This window comes from Eleutherodactylus coqui, chromosome 5, assembly GCF_035609145.1.
Source record: "Eleutherodactylus coqui strain aEleCoq1 chromosome 5, aEleCoq1.hap1, whole genome shotgun sequence".
Classification (NCBI taxonomy): Eukaryota; Metazoa; Chordata; class Amphibia; order Anura; family Eleutherodactylidae; genus Eleutherodactylus; species Eleutherodactylus coqui.
In genome coordinates, this window is record NC_089841.1 from 19256931 (window position 1) to 19279280 (window position 22350).

At 43.7% G+C, this 22350-nt stretch overlaps 1 protein-coding gene across 2 annotated transcripts in view; it reads left to right on the forward strand.

Annotated features, from left to right (window-relative positions):
* Positions 1-16934, forward strand: part of LOC136628986 (zinc finger protein 420-like) — a 457969-nt gene extending 441035 nt beyond the window's left edge. Inside the window, exons 1-4 of one of the 2 annotated variants that reach the window (XM_066605072.1) lie at positions 8329-8496; positions 8766-8945; positions 9028-9151; positions 14567-16934. In XM_066605072.1, coding sequence (XP_066461169.1) covers positions 8419-8496; positions 8766-8945; positions 9028-9151; positions 14567-16671 — 2487 coding nt within the window. In that variant the 5' untranslated portion in view covers positions 8329-8418 and the 3' untranslated portion in view covers positions 16672-16934. Of the gene's footprint in view, positions 1-8328; positions 8497-8765; positions 8946-9027; positions 9152-14566 lie in introns of those variants that run through there. The other variant, XM_066605071.1, reaches the window with a different exon arrangement.
* Positions 16935-22350: the final 5416 nt, after the last annotated feature.

Sequence of the window (22350 nt, forward strand, 5' to 3'; positions counted from 1 at the left end):
TGTAAGAGGCAACGCAGAGCCAGGAAAGAATTTTGCGCAAGCCTGCTGTAACACTTAGCTGGCTGCGTATGAATTAGGACAACTGCCCCCAGCAGAGACGCAGTACACTGAGGACGGTCACAGGCAGCCCAAATAGATTTTTTTTCCCAAATCTTTTTGGAAAAGCCCACTGCCTATATAGACTGTATATGTCTTTCACTGTCCCTGCGTCACCACTACTGGCCCTGGACTATGTAAAATTACTGCAGACTGTTGCACTCTGGACAGGAATACAGCGGTGATGTAAGAGGCAACGCAGAGCCAGGAAAGAATTTTGCGCAAGCCTGCTGTAACACTTAGCTGGCTGCGTATGAATTAGGACAACAACCCCCAGCAGAGACGCAGTACACTGAGGACGGTCCAGGCAGCCCAAATAGATTTTTTTTCCCAAATTTTTTTTGGAAAAGCCCACTGCCTATATAGACTGTATATGTCTTTCACTGTCCCTGCCTCACCACTACTGGCCCTGGACTATGTAAAATTACTGCAGACTGGTTCACTCTGGACAGGAATACAGCGGTGATGTAACAGGCAACACAGAGCCAGGAAAGAATTTTGCGCAAGCCTGCTGTAACACTTAGCTGGCTGCGTATGAATTAGGACAGCTACCCCCAGCAGAGACGCAGTACACTGAGGACGGTCACAGGCAGCCCAAATAGATTTTTTTTCCCAAATTTTTTTGGAAAAGCCCACTGCCTATATAGACTGTATATGTCTTTCACTGTCCCTGCGTCACCACTACTGGCCCTGGACTATGTAAAATTACTGCAGACTGTTTCACTCTGGACAGGAATACAGCGGTGATGTAAGAGGCAACGCAGAGCCAGGAAAGAATTTTGCGCAAGCCTGCTGTAACACTTAGCTGGCTGCGTATGAATTAGGACAACAACCCCCAGCAGAGACGCAATACACTGAGCACGGTCACAGGCAGCCCAAATAGATTTTTTTTCCCAAATTTTTTTGGAAAAGCCCACTGCCTATATAGACTGTATATGTCTTTCACTGTCCCTGCCTCACCACTACTGGCCCTGGACTATGTAAAATTACTGCAGACTGGTTCACTCTGGACAGGAATACAGCGGTGATGTAACAGGCAACACAGAGCCAGGAAAGAATTTTGCGCAAGCCTGCTGTAACACTTAGCTGGCTGCGTATGAATTAGGACAGCTACCCCGAGCAGAGACGCAGTACACTGAGGACGGTCACAGGCAGCCCAAATAGATTTTTTTTCCCAAATTTTTTTGGAAAAGCCCACTGCCTATATAGACTGTATATGTCTTTCACTGTCCCTGCGTCACCACTACTGGCCCTGGACTATGTAAAATTACTGCAGACTGGTTCACTCTGGACAGGAATACAGCGGTGATGTAACAGGCAACACAGAGGCAGGAAAGAATTTTGCGCAAGCCTGCTGTAACACTTAGCTGGCTGTGTATGAATTAGGACAGCAACCCCCAGCAGAGACGCAGTACACTGAGGACGGTCACAGGCAGCCCAAATAGATTTTTTTTTCCCAAATTTTTTTGGAAAAGCCCACTGCCTATATAGACTGTATATGTCTTTCACTGTCCCTGCCTCACCACTACTGGCCCTGGACTATGTAAAATTACTGCAGACTGTTTCACTCTGGACAGGAATACAGCGGTGATGTAAGAGGCAACGCAGTGCCAGGAAAGAATTTTGCGCAAGCCTGCTGTAACACTTAGCTGGCTCCGTATGAATTAGGACAACTGCCCCCAGCAGAGACGCAGTACACTGAGGACGGTCACAGGCAGCCCAAATAGTTTTTTTTCCCAAATTTTTTTGGAAAAGCCCACTGCCTATATAGACTGTATATGTCTTTCACTGTCCCTGCGTCACCACTACTGGCCCTGGACTATGTAAAATTACTGCAGGACGCAATGCTCTGGACACAATGCTCTTCACGGCCGATATACAAAAAAAAAAAAAGTGCAACACTGCAAAAAGCAGCCTCAATAGTACTGCACACGGTCAGATGTGGCCCTAAGAAGGACCGTTGGGGTTCTTGAAGCCTAAAATAACTCCTAACACTCTCCCTATAGCAACTCCAGCAAGACAGCACTTTCCCTGAACAATGTCAGAACGCATCTGTGGCGAGCCGCGGGAGGGGCCGATTTATATACTCGGGTGACACCTGATCTCGCCAGCCACTCACTGCAGGGGGGTGGTATAGGGCTTGAACGTCGCAGGGGGAAGTTGTAATGCCTTCCGTCTTTCTATTGGCCAGAAAAGCTCGCTAACGTCTCAGAGATGAAAGTGAAAGTAACTCGAACATCGCGTGGTACTCGTTACGTGTAACGAGCATCTCGAACACGGTAATACTCGAACGAGTATCAAGCTCGGACGAGTACGTTCGCTCATCTCTACATCCTGGTCATACAGTGACTCTAGTGAGCGACTACATGGCGGATGGCTGCTGTATCAAACAGTAGCAGGAGAATATGTCTACAGAAGATCTCTGCTCCACCAGCCCTACTGCTACAGTAGGCGGCGGCGGTGCAGGGCTGGAGAGGTGCCTTGGCCCATGCTGCCCCCGACCCCAAACTATCACCACCTGCTCTTCCACCGCTGGACTGGAGAAGGAGGCATCTGCCATCACTGGTAAGAGCCTGTTTGGTTGTATCTACAGAGTGGGAGTCCTGCTTGGTGGGACTTGTGAGCGATGGTGGCCAATAAAATATTGTTGTCTGCCTTTATTGTTCTCTTAGTTTCATATTGGTAATTTGTAGAACCCCTTTAAATTGGGGAAGGTGTCACCAGTACGGCTATGGCTACATGGAGACTCCGGCCACAATACTCTTCTCATTGGGATGTAATGGCGGTCAGTACGGTTGTATCGCAGTTTGCTGTGACCCTACAATTACATGAAGCCTGGCTAGTTTGGACTACTTGTCGGGGCGGGGGGGGGGGGGGGGGTGGCAAACTGCAAGCCACAATGCATTCCCCTTCTCAGAAGTAGTGGATGAAAGTGGTGTTGTGGATATCACCTATCTGGGGGTCAGGAAAGCCTTTTGTACAGTTTCATATAAAGATGAATCTCTGAGCTCTTATTGGCTGACGTCCCACAAACCGGGCGGGACTGCAGCTGTAAACTGAGACTGGAGGGGGGGGACATAGCACCGTGGTGGGACACAGCGGGAGGGGGGAGAGGTGAGTATATGACAGTTGGTTATGTTACTCAGTGGGGAAGGGGGTTGCCCTCAGATGGTACATCTAGGTGTTTATTATATAGTTTTTGGTATTATTAGCCTCATTTAGTGCTTGCATTTTACTCTATAGAACATATTAATAAAGTTATGTTTTACTGCTACATTTAGTGATTTACCAGCATTATTTGCACCTCATCTCTCGGTGGTAACCCCCTCCCCAGTAATGCTTCAGCTCCGATAACTGCACATCATTAACCCCTTAGCAATGCAGCCCCCCCTTTTTTTTCCTTTTATTTTTGTTTTTTCCTCCCCTTTTAAAAAAATTGTACAAACTACATATGGATGACATGATACCGTTATAGGTGATAACACATGATGGGCATTTACAGCACAGACATGAAACACACCTATGTGAGCGGGAACTACTATTCATTATATGATGTCTATACTGATGGGGGAGAAATGGTTTTCCAGCTCCGGTACTAAGGGTCCTTTTACACTGACCAACTCTGATCTGATGTAACAAGCGCTGATCGGTAGGCAGGTCAGTCACTGCTGGATTACTCTGTTTTACACCAAGAATCGCTGCTATGGGAACAAATGATCTTTAGTCTGACCGCTGATGCACATGGGCCGGCTGGTCATCTCCTCGGTAATATGGAGAGATGTAAAGCTACCAGGGAGCATTTTATGCTTGCTGGAAAAAAAATATTGCAATTGAAAATGGGAAAAAAATGACAAATGGCGCCATTAATAAATATACACAAATTCTAGTGGTATGCTTGTAAAGTATATTATGTGGCATAAAAACAATGTCAGAATCCCTTGGGTATGCAAAACCTTTATTGAGTTATTCTATGTTAAAGTGACACATGTCAGATTTTGCAAATTCGCTCCATCACTAAGGCGCAAACAGGTTTCATCACTAAGGGGTTAACATAAGCTTTTTCATTTACGTGATTCACATAAAAAAACTGTCTTATTCTGGTTTGATGCCCGGACCAGAATCGGACATGCAATGACTACAGCCTGCCAGCATGGGGCAGCACACAGTCCATATGTGTCCTCACCCCCTCTGCATGCTTCCTGCTCTCAGCGCTCCCCCCTCACCTCCTCTGCGGGCTTCCTGCTCTCAGCGCTCCCCCCTCACCTCCTCTACAGGCTTCCTGCTCTCAGTGCTCCTCCCTCACCTCCTCTGCATGCTTCCTGCTGTCAGCGCTCCCCCTCACCCTCTCTGCAGGCTTCCTGCTGTCAGCGCTCCCCCCTCACCTCCTGCTGTCAGCGCTTCCCCTCACCTCCTGTGCAGACCTCCTGCTGTCAGTGCTCCCCCCTCACCTCCTGTGCAGGCTTCCTGCTGTCAGCGCTCCCCCCTGCAATGTTGAAAATCCCACATGGTGTGACTCTGCAGCAAATGTGGGGAGCCCCGCCCTCATCCTGAAGTCACTTCCTCCTATGTGCTCACTTCCAGGGGGTGTGACATCACTTCCGGCCCCTCCCACCCAGGACAGGACTAAGATCAAAACTGTCCACAATATCCCATGTTTGGTCTCACCAGTGCCTTGTAAAGAGGAAGAACAATGTTCTCTCCATGCGCCCCTAGACCTCTTGACGCTGGTTGCTCCATTTAAAGGGGTTTTCTCATTAGGAAAAAAAATCATTACTTACCTATTCCTCCCCAGGCAGTCTTCTTACCTCATACTCTCCTCACCGATCCCCTGGCTCCTTTAGTCCCCCCATTCACATCATCTCCACCTGCTGAATCCTCTACTTCCTGTTTTGGAGCATCTGTTAGCTGCAATCCACTTCCTACAGGGCAGTGAATGCTATGAGTGAAGTAGGTTTCACTGCGTAGCAGGGAATGCTGAATCCTCTGCAGCCTGCTTTAGTGCACATTCGCGATATCTCGTCGTTAGTGTTTCATACAGTATAGTATATGATACACTAGCGGCGAGACATTACACATCCGCAGTCGTGCTAAAGCAGGCTGCCGAGGGTTCAGCATTCCCTGCTAGGCAGTGAACTCTATGTCACCAGTGACTGGGTACACTGACCCGCAGGAAGCAGAATGCTGGCAATGTGTGCTACGTCACAGGAAGAAGAGGATCCGGCCGGCCGGAGGTGACATGACCCGGGAGACTGGAGGAGCCAGGAGAAGATCATTGAGGTGAAGATCTGGTAAGTAAAGAATCTTTTTTTTAAATTTTTTTTTTTTATAATGACAGAATCTCTTGAAGTTTACAGGCCACAAACCTCATGCGTTTTATTTATTTTACAAGCTTTTTAGCCGCTCATGTTTTTCACACAATGCTGTGTGTCATGTAGTGAACAGGAGGAGAGAGCAAAAGGGACAATACCTATCGGTCCCGCCTCTGTCCTCGATCATTCTAGCAGTAATGCAAGCTTAAAGTCTTTAAAATGCAGGCTGATTTATACACAGCTTATCCGGTCTTCTACATGCATGCGAAGCAAAGGCTCAAATCATCCACCTGATCCGTTCTAACGCACTCCAGAGCTCTACAATACTCCTACAAGTAACGCTGCCACCACCAGCTTTGGCATCGGTAAACTGGAAGCCGAATTATGAACACAATCTTCACCGTTATGGTTTGTTGTAAAACGGACAAGGCTGACTTTTAAATTGCAGATTTAATCTAGAAAAGCCCTAGCAGTGCAATATATCTGATTTGTACAAAAATATAAAAAGGTTGTTCACGGGACATAAGGAAATACAGTAGAATACACAAGACAGATTTTTAAAATAAACTGGGGAAAATAAAAGAAAGATATCGGATTTGGATATTGGTCCAATGTTCCAATACATGCAGAGTCACTGGAGTGAATGGGACGCCTTACACCGAGGCGTATCTGTAGGATCTGACAATTTGGGGTCTGTAGGGTCCCACATTATAAAAGGACCCTCAGAACACTCCTTACCCCGCCCCCTCTGATGTCACTGGAGGGTTGGGGTGGAGTCCTCTGTTCCTGGTGGAAAATCATAATTCCCCGTTTTCGGTCATATCTCAGCGGGAAAGCCCCCAAACGTGATTTTGGGCGTGGCATATTCTTAGTCCTGATTTTACATATGGTTTGACCCCACACACGGATGGGTTGACATCCATATTTCCCCAGATATGCAGTTCTGGGTGCTCTGAGCCTTGGACCTCAATGACTGTAGATGTGTTTTGTTCGGCTGGTCAGGCCGATTCTGAAAATATAATTCATATCTGGCTAAGACCTTCATACGCCCAAATATCATTTATTACATGATTTCCTTCTGATGGAAAACTGGGCACCAGGATGTCTGCATGAACCATCCAAGGTGCCAATCCATGCCAGCAGGGGCCTATTTAGCATCTCCTTGTCAGTAGCAGGTGGGACAAAGGGTTTCCTGTCCTCCTGTAAATCAAAGGCTTGCCAGATACAAAGGAGAGGAGGGGAGATTAGAACATTGAATTCATCCAGCTTTTCCAGGGCCTGACAAATCACAACCATAACATGGAAGCTGAGATAGGCCCAAGGCCTGACACAACAATGTCTGACAGCCTGAAGTCTCTATACCACACAGTGCTACTTATCTAAGAAACTGCCATCCAGAACTCATTATGGTCAACGGGGTCTGCCCAGTACCTTATCCTCTGTATAAGAATAGTAAGTCCTAGTGGCTGAAGGACCAGATCCCTCTGACCACCAGGATGTAGACTCCTCTGTATAAGAATAGTAAGTCCTAGTGGCTGAAGGACCACATCCCTCTGACCAGCAGGATGTAGACTACTCTGTATAAGAATAGTAAGTCCTAGTGGCTGAGGGACCAGATCCCTCTGACCACCAGGATGTAGACTCCTCTGTATAAGAATAGTACGTCCTAGTGGCTGAAGGACCAGATCCCTCTGACCACCAGGATGTAGAAGATGCAATCATTTGCAGGGTAGGGTGAGGCTGGTGGGCGCCCCCTGCAGGTTATTTTGGTGGCCATTTGTATGACCTTCAGGATGTTTTCCATCTGTCATCAGGAATGTATTAGCCGTTCCTCGCTAGTGACATTTGTTATCTCTGTGACAGCAGCGTGTAACGGGTTTCGTTAGAGAAGCGGTCGGCCTACTTTCTGCTACAGATTGGGCCCAGATGGGATAGGGCGGTGTAAACTTTACTGAGGTTTGTGCGGATTATTGGATGCCGCGATCCGGACGCTGGTAAACGTTTAGGTCGTGGAGTCAGTAAGTAATTAGTACAGAGAAGTAATTAGATGGGAATGGGCTGATCTTCTCACTCCTTTTCTGGAGGAGCCACGGGCATGGCTTGATAGGCATTCTGCCAGGACAGCCCCGGGGCATTACAGAGGGCCCCCGGCTGCCATGACACCTGCACGGCTCCCTGCGATCTCATATCATTTAAATGGCGCTATCAGAATTGACAGCTTATCGGAGTTGGTATCAGCCGCAGTAAACAGCCGGAGCTCGCGCTGTATGGAGGGAGATCGCCGCGCGTTCATACATACCCCGACGCTGCAGGACGTACGTGTACTACCTATAGCACTAAGGGGTTAAAGGATTCCAGCAAATGTTTTTATAAAATTTCCTATTAACCCTTTGCAATCCAATTTTGGATTCAGGGTTTCCTAGGGGATTTTCTCTTTCTACCATTATACAATGGCACCCTCTGATGGCTAGAGCCAGTACTGCAGTATGTGACATGCTGGAGACGCCCTCGACAACAGAGCGGCCAGTAATCTACAGTAAGAATACCCTGCCGGATGTCTTCCGACATCAGGGCTGTGCAGCCTTCAATCAGAATGTCTTTAGACGTCAGACAGTGGATTGGAAAGGGTTAAATAAATTCCTAATAAAGTATTTCTAAGGTTCTCCCACATTAAATGCTGCTATTAAAAATCCTACTTGTCCCTCACAATACCGGCGCTCATCCAGCTTTATTAGCAGATATAATAGCAATTGTCGTTGGGCGGTGGGGATGAGAAATGGCTGCAGGAAGGGGTTAAAGGGAGGCTGTCCGGAGGATTCTGCTGCCCGATGTCACACATACATCCCAACACGCATGTACATTGCAGATATATATATATTGTGCGCTAAAACACTGCAGCGCTTCAGAGAAAACCCTGTAAAAAGCAGCTGAACTTGGAGATGTTGGTTTTTGTGGTTTTTACATCAGTTCATATTGTTTCCATTCAGGTCCCTACAGGACTGATTCATCAAAGATGGAGAAGAACAGAAACAAGATGGCGGAGAGTGTATTCAACCTCACCCTAGAGATACTCGTCCAGCTGACTGGGGAGGTGAGAGACTCTGATGATGTCACACTACATCATTCTTATCTATGGTTATAACAGATGATGTCACTGGAGAGGGGAGAGATTCTGATGATGTCACATTACATCATTCTTATCTATGGTTATAACAGATGATGTCACTGGAGAGGGGAGAGATTCTGATGATGTCACATTACATCATACTTATCTATGGTAATAACAGATGATGTCACTGGGGAGGTGATGGACTCTGGAATTGTCTGTAGTGATATTTATTAATGTCTCCCCATACACAGGATTACACTATAGTGAGGAAGACCTCTAGCAATGGCTGTTGGGCCCCTGTGTGTGATGGATGGGGAAGACCCCTGAGCCCAATCATGGGGCCCCCACCTCACACCCTAAAACATGAGAACATCAATGTACCGGAGATTCTAGAACTCGCCAACAAGATGATTGAGCTGCTGACTGGAGAGGTGACGTTGCAGGGAATGCTGGGACATTATACGGTAACAGCACTGGAGGCTTCTGGGTAATGACTGTATATTGTGTTGTCAGGTTCCTATAAGGTGTCAGGATGTCGCTGTCTTTTTCTCCATGGAGGATTGGGAGTATTTAGAAGGACACAAGGATCTGTACAAGGAGGCCATGATGGAGACCCGCCAGCCGCTCCCATCACCAGGTAATGGATGTATTTAGCAGGATCATAGCTGGGGATGGGTGATGTGGGGCATGTGCCCCTGGTGCTTGTAGGCAGGAAGAGGAGTGTGAGCCAGGCAGGACACTGTGCTAGTTGGATTAGTAGAGCCACTCACTACACAGTTGTTGATTAAAGTCAGTGTATAATCAGAAGGCCTACATATCACCAATACACATTTACTAATCGCTGATATGTAAGCATCCCGGTCATACAGTGACGCTAGTCAGCGACTACATGGCGGATGGCTGCTGTGTCGTGCATCAGTAAGAGAATGTGGCTACAGAAGATCTCTGCTCCACCAGCCCTACTGCTACAGTAGCCGGCGGCGGTGCAGGGCTGGAGAGGTGCCTTGGCCCATGCTGCCCCCGACCCCAAACTATCACCACCAGCTCTTCCTGCGCAGGACTGGAGAAGGAGGCTTCTGCCATCACTGGTAAGAGCTGCTAGGTTGTATCTACAGTGTGGGAATCCTGCTTGGTGGGACTTGTGAGCAATGGTGGCCAATAAAATATCATTTTCTGCCTTTATTGTTCTCTTAGTTTCATATTGGTAATTCGTAGAACCCCTCTAAATTGGTGAAGGAGTCACCAGTACGGCTGTGGCTACATGGTGACTCTGACCACAATACTCTTCTCATTGGGATGTAATGGCGGTCAGTACGGTTGTATCGCAGTTTGCTGTGACCCTACAATTACATGAAGCCCGGCTAGTTTGGACTATTTGTAATTGTCGGGGCGGGGGGCAAACTGCAAGCCACAATGCATTCCCCTTCACAGAAGTAGTGGATGAGAGTGGTGTCGTGGATATCACCTATCTGGGTGTCAGGAAAGCCTTTGTACAGTTTCACATAAAGATGAATCCCTGTGATGTCCCATAAACCGGGCGGGACTGCAGCTGTAAACTGAGACTGGAGGGGGGGACATAGCACCATGGTGGGACACAGTGGGAGGGGGGAGAGGTGAGTATATGATAGTTAGTTATGTTACTCAGTGGGGAAGGGGGTTGCCCCCAGATGGTACGTCTAGGTTTTTTAAAATAGTTTTTGATATTATTACCCTCATTTAGTGCTTGTATTTTACTCTATAGAACATATTAATAAAGTTATGTTTTTCTGCTACATTTAGTGATTTACCAGCATTATTTGCACATCATCTCTCGGTGGTAACCCCCTCCCCAGTAATGCTTCAGCTCCGATAACTGCACATTATTAACCCCTTAGCAATGCAGCCCCCTTTTTTTTCCTTTTATTTTTGTTTTTCCCTCCCCTTTTAAAAAATTGTACAAAATAAATATGGCTGACACGTGATACCGTTATAGGTGATAACACATGATGGGCATTTACAGCACGGACATGAAACACACCTATGTGAGCGGGAACTACTATTCATTATATGATATCTATACTGATGGGGGAGAAATGGTTTTCCAGCTCCGGTACTAAGGGTCCCTTTACACTGACCAACTCTGATCTGATGTAACAAGCGCTGATCGGTAGGCAGGTCAATCACTGCTGGGTTACTTTTTGTTTTACACCAAGAATCGCTGCTATGGGAACAAGTGATCTTTAGTCTGATGACTGATGCACATGGGCCGGCTGGTCATCTCCTCGGTAATATGGAGAGATGTAAAGCTACCAGGGAGCATTTTATGCTTGCTGAAAAAAAAATATTGCAATTGAAAATGGGAAAAAAATGACAAATGCTGCTTTTAATGAATATACACAAATGCTAGCGGTCTGCTTGTACCACCTAAATGAAGTATAATATGTGGCAAAAAACAATGTCAGAATCCCTTGGATATGCAAAACCTTTATTGAGTTATTCTATGTTAAAGTGACACATGTCAGATTTTGCAAATTTGTTCCGTCACTAAGACGCAAACAGGTTTTATCACTAAGGGGTTAACGTAAGCTTTTTCATTTACGTGATTCACATAAAAAACTGTCCTATTCTGGTTTGATTCCCGGACCAGAATCGGACATGCAATGCCTACTGCCTGCCAGCATGGGGCAGCACACAGTCCGTATGTGTCCATATGATGTCCAATGCGAGTTCTCAGGCACAACTCGCACTCAGCCATCTGAATATGGCTGACCAGATAAATCATATTTCAGGTGTCACATCTTATCTCTCAGCTGGGAGTGAATGCGGTTTCTTAGAATCCCACTCCCTTACATTGTACTGTAGATTATACAATCCCGCAGTGTGTGATCTCACCGTAATACCCTTCCAAGGAGGAAAGGAGGACATCTGCTGCGGATCTGTGCCATAACCGACACTGTGTAGTGTGGATTGTCATGCAGATTTTGGTGTGGACCTGCAGCACAATCTGCCGTGTGTGAACACACTTTAAGGGTGGAAACAGACAGTGCAGTTGGCTACACAAAATACTGGCATAATTGTATGGCGACTGGCCGCAGTCGGTGGGCACGGTCTGCTTGTGTGTGACCAGCCACAATGTGTCCTTGCATCCTTGTTTATCTATTTAACAGGCATCAGAATCAAGGCCATAACATAATTACAGCACCAGAACCAAGCTTGGTGATATACATAGATGCATTAGCAGAACCAAGCTTAGTACGTAAATACAGCAGCTGAGCCAAGCTTATTAAGGGCACACTTTACAGATGTGTCCCAGCCCGACTGCAGGTCTATGAAGCAGAGCTTGCAGTATAACAGGGGACTATAAAGTGTATAGACTGCAAGTAGAAGCAGGGGCGTACAAAGAACCCATGGGAACCAGGGGCGTACCTAAGGGCTCAGGGGCCCGGGTGCAAAAGTTCAGCTCGGGCCCCCCCTTGGGCCTCCACCCCACACTCCCCCATACCCATACCCATATCGTGCTGCAAACATGATCTCCCCCTTGGCGTAATTTTTCCAAACATGACGCATTTCCTGCACATGAACATTTGTATGAAGCCCTGCAGGCCACTCTCGCACACCGCTTTTTACCGCTATTAGCGCAGTGTCCTGAGCGCCGTACTAACCGCGGTACAACACTCCCACAGACTTTAATGAGCTTACTTAAACCTGTGCTCGAACACAGTGTTTCGAGAGCTGTCTGTTCTATTTTTGTGTTGTCGTGGTTTTTAACACACCTCCTCACAACGATGGGGTGCATTAAAAAGCGCCGTCGGACGCTGTAACCTGTGTTCAAAAACGCTGCTTGAAATCCTGGTAAAAATGCCACGATTTCAAGCTGCGTTTTCTGAACACGTGTCTATCTATCTATAAACTATCTATCTATCTGCTATCTATCTATATACTATCTATCCTATATCTATCTATATACTATCTATCTATCCCAAATCTATCTATATATTATCTATCTGCTATCTATATACTATCTATTTATCCATCTATCTATACACTATCTATCTATCTCATATCTATCTATACACTATCCATCTATACACTGTCTATCTATCTATCTATATACTAGCTATCTATCCCATATCTATCTATATACTAGCTATCTGCTATCTATATACTAGCTATCTATCTGCTATCTATATACTAGCTATCTATCCCATATCTATCTATATACTATCTATGTATCCCATATCTATCTATATACTATCTATGTATCCCATATCTATCTATATACTATCTGCTATCTATATACTATCTATCTAATCATTCATCTATCTATATACTATCTATCTATCTCATATCTATCTATCTACTATCTATCTACTATCTATACACTATCTATCTATATACTATATCTTTACACTATCTAGCTATACATTATCTATCTCATATCTATCTATACACTATCTATCTCATATTTATTTATACACTATCTATTTATCTGCTATCTATATACCATCTATCTATTCATCCATCTATCTATACACTATCTATCTATATACTATCTATTAATCTATCTATATGCTATCTATCTCATATGAGATAGATAGTATATAGATAGCAGATAGATAGTATATAGATAGATGGATGAATATATAGATAGTATATAGATAGATATGGGATAGATAGATAGATAGTATATAGATAGATATGGGATAGATAGATAGTATATAGATAGATAGATAGTATATAGATAGATAGATAGATATGGGATAGATAGTATATAGATAGGGGATAGATAGTATATAGATAGCAGATAGATAGTATATAGATAGTAGATAGTATATAGATAGCAGATAGATAGATAGTATATCGATAGATAGTGTATATATATATAGATAGATAGATAGTAGATAAATAGTATATCAATAGATAGATAGATATGGGATATAGATAGTATATAGATAGCAGATAGATAGATAGTATATAGATATGCGATAGATAGTATATAGATAGCAGATAGATAAATGGTATATAGATAGACAGCATATAGATATATAGCAGATAGATAGATTGATAGATAGTATATAGATAAAGGAGGGAGACAGACAGACAGACAGACACATATGCACTTACCCCAGGGCCCGGTCCTCTTCTCCTTCATGTGACAGCAGCAGCAAGCAAGCAACTCAGAAGCTTCCCATTCAGCAGGTAGCACGGGGCAGCACATGATCACTGTGCTCTGCCTCCCCATGTGACTTCTTCCCTTCTCCCCTGCCATCCCATGTGACTTCCTCCATCCCCCCCTGCCGGCCCATGTGAGTACTTCCCTCCTCCTCCCTGCTCTGCCGAGCCTTCCTCTCACGCTGGCCGTTCCGGCTGCCGCATGATGAGAATTTTGCTGCAGTCAGAACGGCCAGCAATTAATGCACTAAATGTGCATGTTGGTACTGCAGAGGGCGGCCTCGGGGCCCCCTGAGCGCAGGGGCAGGGTCGCCATGAGGACCCCACCACCCCCTGACGCTACGCCTATGATGGGGACCCAAAGCAATACTCAGAATGCCTCCCTGCCCCGGCCTAGTCCTGGTCTGAGGTGACAGAATATAGAATTACTGTATGTACCAAGCTGTCTTATAAATGAGCAGTTCTATATTTGCTGTACACCGTGTGTTACTGACATACGGCTTCATGGGAGATTTTATATGAGTTTTTTATGGAAAAAGAGAAATGTTGGTGCAGAAATGGCCGAACTCCATCTCTATGGAATATACTATTTCTGTAGCTTAGGCTCTGAGATGTACCAAAGACAGGAACCAGGGGATTGTGGAGGACTGTGCTGTAAATTACTCTTCACGACCCTTTTTCAGATCCCCCATGTTATTGATGAAAACCAGAATTAGTTACTTGTAAGTCCCGATTCACATCTGTAGTTTTTATTGATGTTTTCTGCACTGACAATCACTTGGTTTTTAAGTGAGCTGCAAACCAAGTGACTTCTATAAGTGAATGATCCTCACTCACTTGCTCTGTCAGGATCATTTTTAAGATGTATAATATGAAAAAATAAAAACTTTATTCTTGGCAGCTGACGGTACCGGGAGCTCAGAAGGACGTCTGATATCTGCAGATCGTAAAGTAGAGGATTATGGTATCACTCAAGATATATATGAAGAACCTGCCATTATCCCAGATATCCCCTCAGCCCTTCACAGCAAAGACCCATCATCTGATCCTCTTATACAGGTCCCATCTTCTGATTCATCACAGACTGATAAGCAGAATAAATGTCACAGAAGGAGAAAACATCAAAGAGCTGACAGAAAGGAGAAGCCATATTCATGTTCAGAATGTGGGAAATGTTTTACACAGAAATCAGACCTTGTTAAACATCAGAGCAGTCACACAGGAGAGAAGCCGTTTGTATGTTCAGAATGTGGGAAATGTTTTGCAGTGAAATCACATCTTGTTACACATCAGAGAATTCACACAGGAGTGAAGCCATATTCATGTTCAGAATGTGGGAAATCTTTTACACAGAAATCACACCTTGTTAAACATCAGAGAATTCACACAGGAGCGAAGCCGTTTGTATGTCCAGAATGTGGGAAATTTTTTACAGAGAAATCACTGTTTGTTCGACATCAGAGAATTCACACCGGAGATAAGCCATTTTCTTGTTTAGAATGTGGAAAACGTTTTACAGTGAAATCACTCCTTGTTGCACATCAGATTAGTCACACAGGAGAGAAGACTTTTTCATGTTCAGTATGTGGGAAATGTTTTGCAGCGAAATCTAACCTTATTGGTCATCAGAAAATTCACACAGGAGAAAAGCCATTTTCGTGTCCAGAATGTGGGAAATGTTTTGTAGCGAAATCAGACCTTGTTAAACATCAAAGAATTCACACAGGAGAGAAGCCATTTGTATGTTCAGAATGTGGTAAATGTTTTGCAGTGAAATCACTCCTTGTTGGACACCAAAGATTTCACACAGGAGAAAAGCCATTTTCTTGTCCAGAATGTGGGAAATGTTTTGTAGCGAAATCAGACCTTGTTAAACATCAAAGAATTCACACAGGAGAGAAGCCATTTTGCTGTTCAGTATGTCGGAAATGTTTTGTAGAGAAACGGGCCCTTGTTAAACACCAGAGAATTCACACAGGAGAGAAGCCATTTTCTTGTTCAGAATGTGGAAAATGTTTTACAGTAAAATCTGTCCTTGTTGATCATCAGAGAACTCACACAGGAGTGAAGTCGTTTGTATGTTCAGAATGTGGGAAATGTTTTGCACGGAAATCACATTTTGTTAGACATCAGAGAACTCACACAGGAGAGCAGCCGTTTGTATGTTCAGAATGTGGGAAATGTTTTGCAGAGAAATCTAGCCTTATTGGTCATCAGAAAATTCACACAGGAGAAAAGCCATTTTCTTGTTCAGAATGTGGGAAATGTTTTGCAGTGAAATCACATCTTGTTAAACATCAGAGAACTCACACCGGAGAAAAGCCATTTTCTTGTTCAGAATGTGGGAAATGTTTTGTAGGGAAATCAGACCTTGTTAAACATCAGAGAACTCACACAGGAGAAAAGCCATTTTCTTGTTCAGAATGTGGGAAATGTTTTGTAGGGAAATCAGACCTTGTTAAACATCAGAGAATTCACACAGGAGAGAAGCCGTTTTCTTGTTCAGAATGTGGGAAATGTTTTGCAGTGAAATCACATCTTGTTAAACATCAGAGAACTCACACAGGAGAAAAGCCATTTTCTTGTTCAGAATGTGGGAAATGTTTTGCAGCAAAATCTAACCTTATTGGTCATCAGAAAATTCACACCGGAGAGAAGCCATTTTGCTGTTCAGAATGTGGAAAATGTTTTACAGTAAAATCTGTCCTTGTTGATCATCAGAGAACTCACACAGGAGAGAAGCCATTTGTATGTTCAGAATGTGGGAAATGTTTTACAGTGAAATCGCTGCTTGTTAAACATCAGAGAACTCACACAGGAGAGAAGCCGTTTGTATGTTCAGAATGTGGGAAATGTTTTGCAGTAAAATCACATCTTGTTAAACATCAGAGAACTCACACCGGAGAGAAGCCGTTTTGTTGTTCAGAATGTGGGAAATGTTTTACTTGCAAATCACACTTACTGCGACATCAAAAAGTTCACACCGGAGAGAAGACATTTTTTTAAACCTGTTTTGTCAAACCATACAAAAAAGGTATTAAAAGTAAAGTGACATGTCATACACAAGAAAAGGGAAGCAATTTAGAGCAGTAAGTGATGAATAAGAAATGTATGTAATTACCGATAAACATCTGCTATCCAGAAACAAACAGTATCCAGATATCCCACCTTTATATCAGCCGTGTACATAGAATATTTCACACTGATACATATAACTGCGTCTCTAAACTTGTTTCTAACTGTTCATAAAAGTTTACTTGTATAACTTACATGTTTGTATTTGGGCCGATCTTTCTTCTTCCTTTAGATGATGTTTCCTCAGAACTGATGGAGATGAGGGAGAGCTGGTACCCATTATGTGTATAAGTAGTCAGGGGAGAATCACTGCCGATCCCGGACTTTGTGGAGTTTGTTAGGATATTTTTTGGTTTTGAGAATGACTCTTTGATGGATGATAACCATAAGAACCGTATTCCACCACTGAGCCCAGCAAGGGCGTCTCCCCTCCATCTCATCACTATAGGGTCATATACTAGGAAGAGTCGCACACAGTAATATACAGCTGTGATCACATGGGAAAGGTTCTACAACTTCAGTGTAACATATCAGACTTTACTTATACAGGACTATACAACGTGGGGCGCACAGCCCAATAAAACAAACCCCCTACATGTTTCACACTCAGATGAGCTCTGAACACACCAGATTTCAGGAGAGCCAAGAGTTTTATACATAAGTGACAACTTGGGAAATCTGCTGCGACATAATAGCCCATATCAGGGTGCAAACATTTACAGATCCGGTAGATACTGCCAACAGGAATACATGAGATCCTACTTAGACTTCAAGCCTAACAGAACCCGGGCGCACATCTCCGTAATCCAGTTAGACTCACGTAGGAAAGGTTTTCTGTGCCAATCACCTCACTGAGAGGGAGGATTAACCCTTTGAAGACATATTGAATGGTTTTCTATGAAATGTTGTGATTTCATTCAGGCAAAATGTGTTCCTTGTACATTACAGCCATTGCAGGGTTAATTTTCCTCCTGGGGAGGTGATTGGCACAGGAACCTTCTGCCACGTGAGACTTACTGGATTATAGAGTTTTGTGCCCGGGTTTCGTTAGGCGTGAATTCTAAGTACATCTAGAGAGAATAGGTTTCTACACAGCATAGAAGGGGTTCTTTACTTTAAGAGCCGTGAGACGATGGAACTATCTCCCTGATGATGTGATGATGCTCACTAGAAGACTACAAGAGGGGCCTGGTTACCTGTCTTGAGTGCAACAAGATTAGCGGTTATAGTCACTAGTTTGCTTCAGAGGGGTCCTGATCCCGGGATCCCTGATCTAGCTGCCAGATTTGGAGTCGTAAGGAATTTTTTTCCTTTTAAAATAAGGAAAAATGGATTTTACCTCATTGGGTATATTTCCCTTCCTGTAGATCAATATTGGGGTAATAGGCTGAACTCCGTGGATTTACTATGTTTCTATGTTTTGTTACTATTTATTGTATCGCTGCAATCAGAATCTGCGGTAAAGGATAACATTCTATATAGATTACACCAGCATGACAAAGTAATAATGCACCAAGTGTGGAAATGCTGGTTTTATTCACAAAACCTCTCTGTAAAACGTGAAAGAAAGTAAAAAATCAAAACCATAAATTCAATGTTTTCCCCACAAGCATAAAGAACGACGGCTCACCCGGCCTCACTTGTTCCGCTGTCAGGAAACTTCATCGGCTCCATTTATTCCTAGGATGATGGGAATTTGATTGTGGAAATCCTCGTCTTTTGTACAATTGCATCTTAAGCAATAGGATTGCACAGAGGGGATGGGAATTTTTCATTTTTGGATATGGACCCTTTTGTAGTGTAACAGGTGGTTACTGTCCGCTTAAAAAAATGTTTTGGTAATAATTCTCCCTTCTTCGTGACTCACACTAAATAGTCACTAGATCAGAGTCTTGGCCGGTAAATGTAGGATTCCAGTCATTAGTATTAAGGTACGGAGTAAAATGTAAAAAGACCTGTGAATGTAGCGTCTATATAAATTCCTATGTGACCAATGGTGCTGGGATGATATGTGTTTCCTTACAAACTCTCCCACATAGGGGTTTGTGGAACTGGGCAAGAAGCACGTACCCATTGCAGTGCCTTTTGTCTGTTTCTCATTCGATTGAGGGTCAAAAGCAGTGTTGTGCCTCCTTAAGGAGAGCACCCAAAAAGTGTGTGGGGACACCTAGGGGGTGAGTGAATCAGGGAATGGTATAGTCTTTCCCCAAGGAGAGCACCTGGAAGGCGTGTGGCGACACTTAAAAGCTAAGTAAGGAAACTTATAAAGCAATGCTCCTCTGGGAAATTATACAAATCAGAAAAATGGAAAAATACCTCCACGGCGCCATCTATTGGATAACAGCATTCCTTCAATTCAAAGTGACTTTATAAAAAAAAGTCTACAATGATTGCGATTATAAAACCAGAAACCATGCATAAACAGACTGTTTCGGGGGGTTTGCCCCTCATCAGGTGCCCCACATCCCTTCTGGGTGCTCTCCTTCGGGAGAGACTATATCATCCCCAAATCCACTCACCCCCTAGGTGTCCCCACACACTCTTTGGGTGCTCTCCAGACCCGACACCGCCTCTGACCCACGTCAGAGGCCCTCACAGACTAAGCCAGAGATCTGTTGCATACTGATGAGGGGCAAACACCCCATAGATGGATGGTTTCTGGCTTGGTTTAAAAATCCCAATCATTGTAGACATTTTTTTTTATAAGGTCACTTTGAATTGAAGGAATGCTGCCATTCAATAGATGGCGCTGTAGAGGTATTTTTCCATCATTTGATTGGCAATTGTTCAAATTATTATCGTTCAATATAAACTGAATGCTGTCGGTTACAAACTGTTTTTGTAGATGTGGAATGGGGTGGTCAATACTCAAGAAGAAGGACGGCTGAGGGGAGAACTATATAAAAACATATCAGGGGTCACTAGACTCTACTACCCAGAAAGACTGGGTCCTTAAGTCCACTAGGCTTTAGCATTCTTATATAGAGGAAACTAGACTGTACCAAACAAAAGACCTGGTCCCTTGGTTCAGTGAGGCTAGCATTCTTATATAGAGGAAGCTAGACCCTACCAGTCGGGGACCGGGTCCTTTGGCCCACTATAGATAGCAAACTTATATAGAGGAAGCTAGACCCTACCGGTTGGAGGGACCAGGTCCTTTGGCCGACTATAGTTAGCATTCTTATATAGAGAAAGCTAGACCCTACCGGTTGAGAGAACCGGGTCCCTTGGCATAGTGAGGCTAGCATTCCCATATAAAGGAAGCTAGACTCTACTAATCAGGGGGAGCGGGTCCTTTGGCCCACTAGAGCTAGCATTCTTATATAGCGGAAGCTAGATCCTATTGATCAGGAGGACCATGTCCTTTGGCCCGTTCTTATATAAAGGTAGCTAAATCCCACTGGGAAGAGAAATCTGTTTTTATGTTTTGATTTACCAAATTATTTTTAATTGCATCCTTGCAGAAAATGTATTATCTGTTGCTGCAACCAGTTATTTTATATAATTGACTACTACTTTAGAGTTATTTCCATTTTCACACATCAGCCCTTTTAGCAAAAATCCATGTTTTACAAAACGTCTCCAGCAGTTTTAAAGGCAAAAAATGGTTGTTAGCTGTACGGCTCCAGTCACACGCGCGGCTGTAATTCCAGTTCTTTCTCATTATTTGGCACTGACTTTGAAGCCGAACACCAAAAATGTTGGAGCTGCCGATCTGGCACATACGGGACCCAAACAATGCCGGGCGGACCCAACCGATTATACAAATCTGCAACTAAAAAAGCTGTTTGATTGTTTTCAACTAATTTCCATGTATTTTGGTGCGCTGAAAACAGGGCAAAAAATGTGAAAAAATCCTAGACGTCAAGATTTACCACAAAATGCAAAATTCTCTTCAAATTTAGCAATTTTTTTTTATCTTAGGCTTTTAAACTAAATTGAAAGTCAAAATTAGTATGAATTAATTCACATCAGTGCATTTAAGATAACTTTCAACTTAACACAATGGCGGTTTTTACGCTTCCATCCCTGCAGGTCAATCTGTACACTTGAAGGAAACCTATGAGAACCTGGAATTGGTTCTTCGTAAACTTAAATATGAAGACCACGGTTGGCCAGTGTGTTGGGATTTAAAGGTCTTGTGCATGCTGCTCGGGCAACAAGCTGGATATACCAAATACCCTTGTTTTCTGTGGCTATGGGACAGTCGAGACCGACAAAATCACTGGATCAAGAAGAGCTTGCAGCCGAGGGTGCTCACAGTCAGTCAAAAAAAAAGACCTCCGAGAAACTTTGTTACCTCCACATTAAGTTCTTCTACCACCACTCCATATAAAATTGGGATTGATGAAGCAATTTGTGAAATCACTTCCAAGAGATGGAGAATGATTCAAATAGTTGGTCACCAAGTTTCCAAGCCTCTCGGAAGCAATATAGAAGGAAGGTGTGTTCATCAGAAGTAGTAAGCGTCCATACCTTATGTCAAGCCGCCCACTTTTGGAAAGTGACAGGTGCCACGCCCCCTTCCCATGACCTTTGACCCCCCCCTTCGGCGCACCACCTGGCCGCCATCTGGTGGGTGGTGGACCCCCCTTCCGCATTCCAGGGGTATGACGTGTATCAGGGGGCCCCCTTCCGCATTCCAGGCCTGTGACGTATCACGAGACACACTTTAGAATACAGTGTGTGTCATGATAATCAAGGGCCTTATTATATGTATAGCCTGACTTGATGTTATGTACCATTCAAGTCATCCCCCAATCAGTGGACTTATTATATTTATAGTCTGACTTGATGTTATATACTATTCAAGTCGTCTTATGTGTATACACCTCGTAGGGGGTGTGTGTGTCTCGATGAATGGGACATGGCTTGAATTAGTTACGCTGTTTACAACCAGTAGCTAATTAGTTCCAGCTCTGCAAGGATGTCAGCATAGTGATGAATAAAGGTGTCTATTATTACACAGTTAGAATCAAAGACTACTTTGTTAACAGCTAACACATGTATCTATCTCTCTATCTATTATACTTCATGTATCTAACTATTATATAACGATGCACAGATCATATTAAAAGCACAGGGGATTTGACACCGGTATTGGCTATCACAAAAGTTATTTTTCTAAAATGTTTTACAAAATCATCATTTTTAAAAAAATCTGGTGTAAAGAAATGTAAAATACGCTCATAAGATAATCCGCGGGCTATGTAATATAATACAAACACGCAGTAATGACCACAAAATACACTGTCAGTATCCTGAATTTGGTTATCCTGATATAGGTACCTCTCGCAGTTTCTTTTTAAAAACTCTATAAAAGTCACAGGAAAAATGGGACTATCCGGAGCTAGTCATAATTATCAAAAAAGACCGCTCTCTCCGAGTCACATAGTACAATTAACACCCAGTGTCTCCCTCGTTGTGATGAATCATCAGTATTAATTATATAAGCCGCTGGTCTTTTATCCGCATTGAATTGGGGTAGGAAGTCACTCGGGTATATGCCAGCAAAAATTTGCGAAGTATAAGGATCGGATTTAAGGAGATTCGTAAGTTGAAGAGTGTTCATAACTTAATTGTAATCATACAGAACTTCTCTTCTGTGAT